The 9,291-nt window shown below is 49.6% G+C and overlaps 1 protein-coding gene across 1 annotated transcript in view; it reads right to left on the reverse strand.

The window, feature by feature from the left end:
- FAT4 (FAT atypical cadherin 4) overlaps nt 1–7,162 on the reverse strand; it is a 182,858-nt gene extending 175,696 nt beyond the window's left edge. The window contains exon 1 of the mRNA XM_058721430.1: nt 1,167–7,162. Coding sequence (XP_058577413.1) covers nt 1,167–6,341 — 5,175 coding nt within the window. The 5' untranslated portion in view covers nt 6,342–7,162. The remainder of the gene's footprint in view (nt 1–1,166) is intronic.
- Nucleotides 7,163–9,291: the final 2,129 nt, after the last annotated feature.

Consider the following 9,291-nt stretch of genomic DNA (forward strand, 5'->3'; position numbering starts at 1 on the left):
AAATGAAGAAAACCCCTCACCTCTTCCCCGCCCCCCAAAGAAAGAAAGCAAGAAAACAAATACGTAAGCCTCAATTTTACTAGTATATTGTGCCTGGGTTACTGCCAAGTATCACAAACCACACTTGATATTTTGTGTTTTTGGCTGAGTGACACTAGAATGTCTTTGAGGGGAGTGGAGGAAAAGAAGAAACTTAGAAAACAGCGAACAAGAGCTTTCCAGAGGATAGCTGTGTGATTTCTAGTTGATTATCAAAACAACTTTGGAAGTAATTTAATTAAAATACAAATCAGTAATACATAGAGGTAGTAGCCTAAAATACACCCCAGGGAAGACCAGGCTTCGAATTCTCTTGGCATAGGCCAGAAACCCTAACTTCTTACCCATCAGCAGACAGAACAACATGTGCCTATAGCATAGTGCTGAACACATATTTGTATCAAGAAGCACCTTCTAATCTCTGATAATTCACAGCACATTACACGCTTTCATTCAAGAGGGAAGAGAAAGGATTACCCTAAGTCAGAAGATAGTGCCTCCAGTGTAAAAGCAGATGAAATCAGGAATCTCCCCCAAACTTGGCTCAGCACATTAAAATTAGTCACTGTCTATAAAGAAGCTGCCAAGACTGCTGAGGATGTGAAAGTTAATACTGTCCTGATGTAAACTGCCAGTCTGTACTGTGTTTGCATTACACCCCTCCCAAAAAACTATGCTTATAATGCTGATTTCTACCAAACTTCTTCAGTTTGGAATAGAAATTTAAGCCTGAAATTGCCCATTCTCTACTAGACTTCCTTACTGAGAGGTGTCTAATTAGTGCACTGATTTAATTTAGATACATGTTTTTTGGTTTTTTTTTTTGTTTGTTTGTTTGTTTGTTTTGCACTTATGAAATGGCTAGATTTCTCCTTGGCCTTATACATATGATTGCAATGAGGTGAAGTATAAGATAAAAACTGTTCACTGTTTGGTTTTGACCAGGATTAAAGCTGAATTTTATGTGATTCTTGTTGGTTTTTGTAACAGAACACTTTATATGCTCCTGCCAGTATTATTAACAGTAAACATTAAAGGTAAATGATTGTAGAAAGCAAACAGAAAGAGAACAATCTTTCTAAAAAGCACATCAATAAATAGTTCATAAATGACTACAAAATCATTACCTCTGCTCTCTGTGTTCTGGGAAAAGCAGTTGACTTTTCTATGGCATAAACATCCACCAGGTAAAGACATGCTCCTTGCTCCCGGTCCAGAATGGCTGCAGTCTGAATTATGCCAGTTTGTCGTCCAATAGTAAAGAGACGTCCAACGGTTTTTTCTTCACAACGAACTGAAACAATATAATACTCCACTGGGGCTTCAGATCCTCTAGGGCTAGCTGCTTCTATTGATATTACATTGGTACCAATGGGCTCACCTTCCTTCAAAATAGTTATATATTTGGGTTGAGTAAAAACAGGTCCATCAAGGCCTTGAAGAATGATGGTCAATTCAGTGGTTGATTTCCTCCTTTCAGGGCCAAGGTCTGTTGCTGAAACTATGAGGTTATAGATCAGCTGTGAAGGCACCAGTGCTGAAGCCACTCTCAAGTCTCCACTGTAACGATCCACAATGAAGGTGTCTGTGTCCCCATTGATGATCTCATACTCCACTTCTCCATTAGCCCCTTCATCTGGGTCCGCAGCCATTATTGTTGTCAGGACAGAACCAATCACAGCTGAAGGGTCTGCAGCAAGGGCATTTTGTGATATAAACATTGGAACGTTGTCATTGAGGTCTGTGACCAAAATGGTCACGTTTTTCAAAGCATACCGTCTAGTTTCTATAGGCACAGCTTGATCATTGGCTTTTACAGTTAACTCAAAGAGATTAGCAAATTCCCGATCTATTTCAGCATTAGTATATATAGTGCCTTTGACTTCATCTATGCCAAAGTGGTTGCCCCTGGGCATCTGTTGAATGATCGTATAGGATAGTTGCCCATTAATGTCTGCATCAGGGTCATGTGCAGTCACTGAAATGACAGATGTTCCAATGGGAATGTTCTCAACAATAGACTTGAAAATATCCCCAGGAGGAAAGCTAGGAGGATTGTCATTAAAGTCCCTCACATGTATAACCACTGACATTGTAGATGAACGAGGAGGCCTTCCTTGGTCTTTTGCTGTTATATTTAATTTGTACAAAGACTGTGTTTCAAAGTCCAATTTTTTGGCAAGAAAAATACTGCCAGTGTTTGGGCTTATGCTAAAAGTTCCGTGGTTGTTAGTTCCAGTAATACTATAATGTAAATCAGCATTGTCACCTGAATCTGAGTCAGTTGCAGTAACAGAAGACACGAGTTCACCAATTCTCATGTTTTCCAAAACATCAACAAACAGCGTTGATTTAGGGAAAGAAGGGGTATTGTCATTTTCATCTAAAATATCAATATTTAAGGTACAGGTTGAATTGAGGGAGATTGCACCTGAATCCACTGCTTGAATTACAAGGGAATAGGCAGGTGTTGCTTCATAGTCTAATTTGCCAATTAGCGTCACCTGACCAGAGGTACTGTCTATAGCAAATTGTCTTTCTTCATTTCCTTTCATCACAGAGTAATGAATAAGTCCATTATTACCTTCATCAACGTCTGAGGCAGATACTCTTAAAACTTGTGTCAGGTTGGCTGCTGACTCTGATATTGTAGCTTGGTAAAAGTCTTTTAAAAACTTGGGAGCATTATCATTTATATCCTTCATGTAAACATGTACTGTAGCCTGATCCTTGAGAGGCTGAGGGAGCCCCTGATCTGTTGCAATGACTGTAAAGCTGAACACTGCAGTCCCTCTCTGCCTCATGAGAGACTCCCTGTCAAACTGACGAGTATTAGTAATTTCCCCACTAATAGCATGCAACTCAAAATCTGGCTGCACCATTTCAAAAGAATACCTTACTTCTCCATTTGGCCCAAAGTCTTTATCTATAGCATTTACTTTGCCCACAAATGACCCGGCTCTCTGTTCCTCTTCAAAGTAAAATGTGTAATTCGTACTGTTAAAAAGAGGTCTGTTATCATTTACATCTTCTAAAATTACAGTAACATTCACAGTAGCACTAAGGGGTTCCACTGCTCTGTCAGAAGCAACAACCAGTAAAACATATCTGTCTTGAAGTTCACGGTCCAGTTCACTCTTTATATACAATTGACCATCTGGGAATATGCCAAAAGCATCCCCTGTATTTCCTTCAGCAATGCTGTAGGCAATTTCACCATTCGCTCCTGAATCCTTATCAAAAGCTTGCACTTTAAAGAATCGAGAATTCACAGGTTCTGACTCAGAAAGGGTGACCTCATAAGAGAGTTGGTCAAACACGGGTGGGTTGTCATTTACATCATGAACATAAACCGTTAAGATGAAACTAGAGGAGAGCTGTGGAACACCCATATCAGATGCCACGATCTCTATTTGGTAGGAACCAGCATGAACATCCAGGGGACCTAGCAGACTAATATTACCATTCTTTTCATTGATAGTAAACAGGTTCTTGGGGTTCTGCTTCAGGCTATAGAGTACCATGCCATTGACACCTTCATCAGGGTCCACGGCTTTGGCTTGGAAAATGCTGTGACCTGCCTGCCAATTCTCCACCACGTTTACACTCTCTACTGCCTGGAGGAAATGGGGAGAGTTGTCATTCAAATCCTTAACTGTTATATTAACCATAGTGTCTCCAGTCACTGTGCCCCCACTGGCCACTACTTTCAGCTGATAAAAGGATTGCTCTTCTCTGTCAATCACACTTGCCGTGGTAAGCTGCCCAGTGACCTGGTTGATAGCAAACATACCTTTCTGATCCCCAGTAGTAATGAGATAACTGATGTTGGAATTGAGATCCATGGTAGATGCAGACACACTACCCACATGATATCCCAGAGCCACATTCTCAAAGACCACGAAGCTGTAGGCAGCCTGGCTGAATACAGGTGGGTTGTCTTGAGTGTCCAGTACAGTGATGGTTACTATTGCCTGGTTGGGAGACTGTAAATTGCCACCATCAGTAGCCACTATTTGCAACTGGTAAGCTGTTTTTTCTTCTCTGTCTAGGGCCATTCTTGTAGAAATAACCCCACTCTGAGCATTGACTTGAAACCGAGACCTGTCCCCGGCTGATATACTATATTTGACAGTTCCATTGAGACCCAAGTCTGGGTCAGTGGCAGACACTGTAGTGATGTAACTTCCTCCAGGCTCATTCTCCTGGATATGAGCAAAGTACTGGACTGGGTAAAACACAGGGCTGTTGTCATTCATATCCAGGAGACTCACGTTTATTCGAGCCATTGAGGACTGGGGAGGGGAGCCCAGATCCGTGGCCAGGACCAATAGGGAGTAGAAAGCTTGCTCCTCTCTGTCCAAGGAGGCGACAGTGCTCAACCTCCCAGACACAGGATCCAGGCGGAAGGATCTCTGGTCAGTCTCGGCCTCTTGCAGGGAGAAGCGCACTGTCCCGTTGTCACCCAGGTCCCTATCAGTTGCCCTGAGCACCAGTAGCTCTGTCCCTGTTGGGGCATTCTCAACCACAGACACATCATACCCTTCTGGCTGGCTAAATACTGGCTTTTCATCATTCACATCCAGGAGAGTCACTACAAGTTGGGCATAGGAAAACTTGGGGTGAACCCCCTGGTCCCGAGCACTGATATTCAGTACAATCTGGGAAGCGAGTTCACGGTCCAAGCCCCCAGCAACCCCAGTGGTCACCAGGCCACTATGTTCACTGATATGGAACCAACCTAGTCCATTGCCAGAGACGATGCTGTAACGCAGGTTAGCATTGAGACCAGAGTCGCCATCAGTGGCAGATACTCCACTCACATAGCTTCCCGGGGGCGCCTCCTCGCTCAGGTTCACTCTGTACACCTGCTGCGCAAAGACAGGAGGGTGGTCATTGATGTCATTTACGAAAATCACCAGGCTTGCCACAGAAGAACGCGCCTGGACCGCTGCGCCAGGGGGCGCCCCGTAGTTATCTGAGACCGAAACTGTCAGGTTGTAAGAAGGAATGCGCTCTCGGTCTAGGGCGCTGGCCACTTTGATGAGGCTCAGGTTCGGCACTTTGCTGCTCTGCACCTCAAAGTGGCGCTGCTCATTGCCCCCTAGAATCTGCACGGAAATGTTCCCGTTGGCCGCGGGCGAGTCTGCGTCCGTCACGGTGAGCAGAGCCACCACAGTGCCCACTTGAGCGTTCTCATCTACCGAGGCGTAGCGCGAGGTGGCGGGGAAGTAGCGGAATTTCACCACCGGGTCATTGTCGTTGACATCCAGCAGCTGAATGAGCGCCTCGGCACGCCCAGTGAGGGAAGGCACGCCTCGGTCCATAGCTTGCACGGTAAGCGAGTACTGGCGCCTGGCCTCGAAGTCCAGGGGCTCCCGCACCGTGATAAGCCCCGTTTCGGGGTCCATTTGGAAGGGAGTTCCCTCGTCCTGCAGCCGATAGCGGATGTCCGCATTGGTGCCCTCGTCCGCGTCCGCCGCCGCCACCTGGAGGACGCTGGAGCCCACGGCCGCGTCCTCAGGCACCCCCGCCTGGTAGTGGGAACTGCCAAAAACTGGGGGGTTGTCATTTATGTCTTGCACAGTCACGTTTACCTGGAGGTAGCCCCGCCGCTTCGGCTCGCCCTTGTCCTCCACTTCCACCAGTAGCTGGTACTGCGGTGTGACCTCGCGGTCCAGCCCGCCCTTGGACACGAGATGCAGAAACGCACCCTCGCCGCTCGGGTTCAGGGTGATGTCCAAGCGGAATCGCCCCGCCTCGTTGCCCTGGATGATGCGGTAAGAGCGATGGTCCACACCGTTGGAGCCGATGTCCGAGTCGGTGGCCGTATCCAAGATGACTTGGCGCCCGCTGCTACTGTCCTCCTTGAAAGTGACCACGATGGAGGGGTCGGGGAAGACGGGGGCGTTGTCGTTGAGGTCCCGCACCAGCACTCGCACTTCGGTGGGGTAGGTGGGAGAGCTGGAAAGGACCACCAGGTTGATCACGTCGCTGGGCAAGCTCTCGCGGTCGATGGTGGCGGTGGTGTAGAGGGCCCCGGTGCTACTGTTTATGGCAAACAGGGCGTGGCTTTCGCTGAGCCGGTAGGTGAAGCCGGGGCGCGTCTGGATGGTGCCCACCAGCGTGCCGGGAGGCTGCTCCTCCAGCACTTGGAACACCTGGCGCTGCTCGGCCCCGCTGACCCGGGCCGGCCCGGGGAGCTGTGAGAGCAGCCAAAAGACACGGAGGAGCTGAAATACCGACAGAGTGGGCAGCTGGAGCCACGGGCGTCCAGGAGCCCCGTCTGCTGCCAAGTCCATGGTCCTGGCTCCCTGGAACGGTGTGATGAAGAGAAGGAAGAAACGAAGCGAAAAGAATAAGAGCAGGGATTAGGTAGCCCCAGCAAATACTGAGGCCGATAGCTCTGCGAGCTCTATTTCAAAGACCCTCCAGCCCAGCAAAAGCAAATCGCGTCAGAGAAAGGCTCCAGGTAGCCATCTGGACTTGTAGCACGAGAGAGATGCCCTGACGAAAAAGCGTCCAGGCATTCCGCGGGACACTCCAGTGCGCTGATGAATTCCCAGAAAAGTTTCTCAACCCCCCTACATTCTTCCCCGCCTTTCACTTTGTTTTAGAATCCAGTCTGAGCGTTTTCGCCCGGGTATGGACGTGGATCGGGAGAGGTTGCTTGTATTCAAGGTATATGAGGAATCATTGCAAACAATTGTCTTCAGAAACTTTAGAACTTACCCGGGCGACGAAACCGAAGAGGCAAGGAAGAACAAACGTCGGTAGCGGTAGCGACGTGTGGAAAGAACAATTGCGCACGGGGGAGGGGGCGGTGGGGCACCAGGAGATTATCGAATTCCTTTCCCCAAAGCTGGAGACGAGGGGTTTCCTCGAGTCCCCACTCCTCAACAGCAGGGCTGCAAGGCCCCTCCAACAGGGCTGCACAAGTGGCCGCTGCGAGCCCCGGCGCCGGCGTCGGCGCTCCTGCAGCCGGAGATTGCGTTCGGAGCGCTGGCGTTGGAGCTAGGGCTCCGGTACCCGGGAGCGCTCAGCTCCGTCCCTTCGCCTCCAGCCGCCGCCGCCGCCGCCCCTGCTGCGGCTTCGAGTCGGTGGTCGCGCGCAGGCAACATCCACTGCTCCCCACCATTTTTTTTTTTTTTTTACCTCTGCCGAGGTGCCTGCCGACTCATTATTTGTACATCCAAATCGAGTGCAGGTTCGTCCCCCTTTCTTCTGGGCCTCGCAGGGGTCGGGCAGGAGCAGCGCGCGGCCCCCGGGTCCCCTCCCCTCACCATGCCAGGGGGATCGGTTCTCCGGCGCCCCGGGTCAGACGCCCACTCTAGCGCGCCTCGACCCTGCCAGCGTTATCTTTGCTTTTATTGTCCCGTGTCAGTTTCACTTTGTAATCCACGAGCCTTTTTGTTTGGGGCGGGGGGGAGGGGGGTGGCTGGTCCCTCTTTCTCCTTCACCGCTGGCGGTGGAGGCGGGGAAGTCGGCGCTGGGCTGTGGCGGCGCCCGTGGCAGCTCCGGACGGCGCCTGTCAGCGCTCTCCTTCTCGCCCGCCCGGGATGAAGGTGGAACCGCTGTGGAGCTGGAGCTCAGCGAGCCGCTCGCCACCTCCGGCTGGTCCCTCACGCTCTCCCCGCCTCTTCCCCGCTGCGCGCACACAACCGCGCGCGCACACACACACACACACACACACACACGCACGCAGCGACCGTCGCTGAAACACAAACAGAGGGGGAGGGCAGACCGCGAGCTGGAGCAGCACTCCGAAACTTTGCTCGCCGCTCATTGATCCCCGCACTTTAGTTCGCCCTGACTCCCCCTAGCTCCGGGTCCTGTCACCTACTGCCCCTCCCTCACCCCAGCCCCATTGGGCCGGAGCTCAGGCAGCCCCGCCTGGCACTCCTACCGCGAGCGCTCGCCGGCTCTTTGGGCCTCCGACTGGCTTCTCAGGATGCTAATCACTCAAGCCTCCCGGAGGACTGTAGGCGGTCGGGGGTGGGAGCCCGGCGAGTCGGAGGCGCTGAGAAGGGGGATGATTTTTTTTTTCCCTTTTTTTTTTTTTCTTCCTTTCTTTTTGGTCAAATCTTGGCCGGCGTCAGAGCAATAACAGCAAAAAGCTGCCGCAGGATAGATGGGGGTGGGGTCAGGTTTTCAGATAAATAACTTTAGTGGCGGGGTCTGAGGGAAGACCGTTAGGTTGTTATGCTAGTAATAACTCAGGGGTAAGGGGGTCGAGAGAAATAAAAGAAAGGCGGGGGGTGAGGGTCTGTTAGAGCGGGGAGGAAGGATTAAGCAAAGCCTGTCTGGGAATGCACAGTGCAGATTTGCCTTAACCATTTCCTGCCTCCTCTCTTTCGATGGGAGGGGAGAGAGCTGCTGTGCAACGTGACCCTACAGAAGCCAAACCAAGTCGTCCCCGTTTTTCCTCTGTCTACAGAACGAACTCCCTGAAGTCCAGGGCTAGCCAGACCCTAACCCTGCACCCACTGGCCCCCTCCCCTCCCTTCCAGGTGACGAGAGGTATCGAGGCCTTAGTACCAATGGCACTTTGGACTTCCTATAGGAAAAGCCAAGGGAACTCAGTGTTTGTTTTGTTTCCCTTCCCAAATGGATCCCAGGTGCCAGTAGCTAAACCTTACAGTTTCAACAATAACAATGATAGCCCTTTGGAAAGATGGAGATCTTTTCCTGTTGCAAAGTTTGGAATTTTGATCTCTGTTGGAGTATTTCCCCCTTGACATTTTGTAACCAAAGGAATCCTGATGAAGTTTTGTTTCCTTTCGTGTTTTTTTTTTCTTTTTGTCTGGGGAAAGGATAGATATGAGAAAAATAGAAATAAATAGAATGAAATTAAACTTTAAGAATGCCCATGTGCCACGTACTGCACTCCAATTCCTGTGCTATCTACTGTGGCTAATTTTTGTAGTGGCATGAATTGCTTCATTAAAAAAGAAAAGTGACTGTTCATCAGGTGAGTATTCTTTCCCCTTTAAGGGAAACCATATTAAAAATACGAATTTAAGCCAAGGAATGCAAATATAGGGCATATGTCATACATTTCTGCCACAGTGACCCCACCAAATTTAAAACTTTTCTGAGCCCTGACATGATTCAGCTATGAGTAAATACTGCCCTCTGCTGTTCTCTGTCAGCCTGACATCCTTAGTCTCCTGGTTTCTTGCTGAAAATTAAATGCAGAGGCTAGAGAGATCTGGTTACAAGGCTAATTCCTCCTTCTTGCCTAGGGATAGT

The sequence above is a fragment of the Neofelis nebulosa genome, chromosome 3 (assembly GCF_028018385.1).
Source record: "Neofelis nebulosa isolate mNeoNeb1 chromosome 3, mNeoNeb1.pri, whole genome shotgun sequence".
Lineage (NCBI taxonomy): Eukaryota > Metazoa > Chordata > Mammalia > Carnivora > Felidae > Neofelis > Neofelis nebulosa.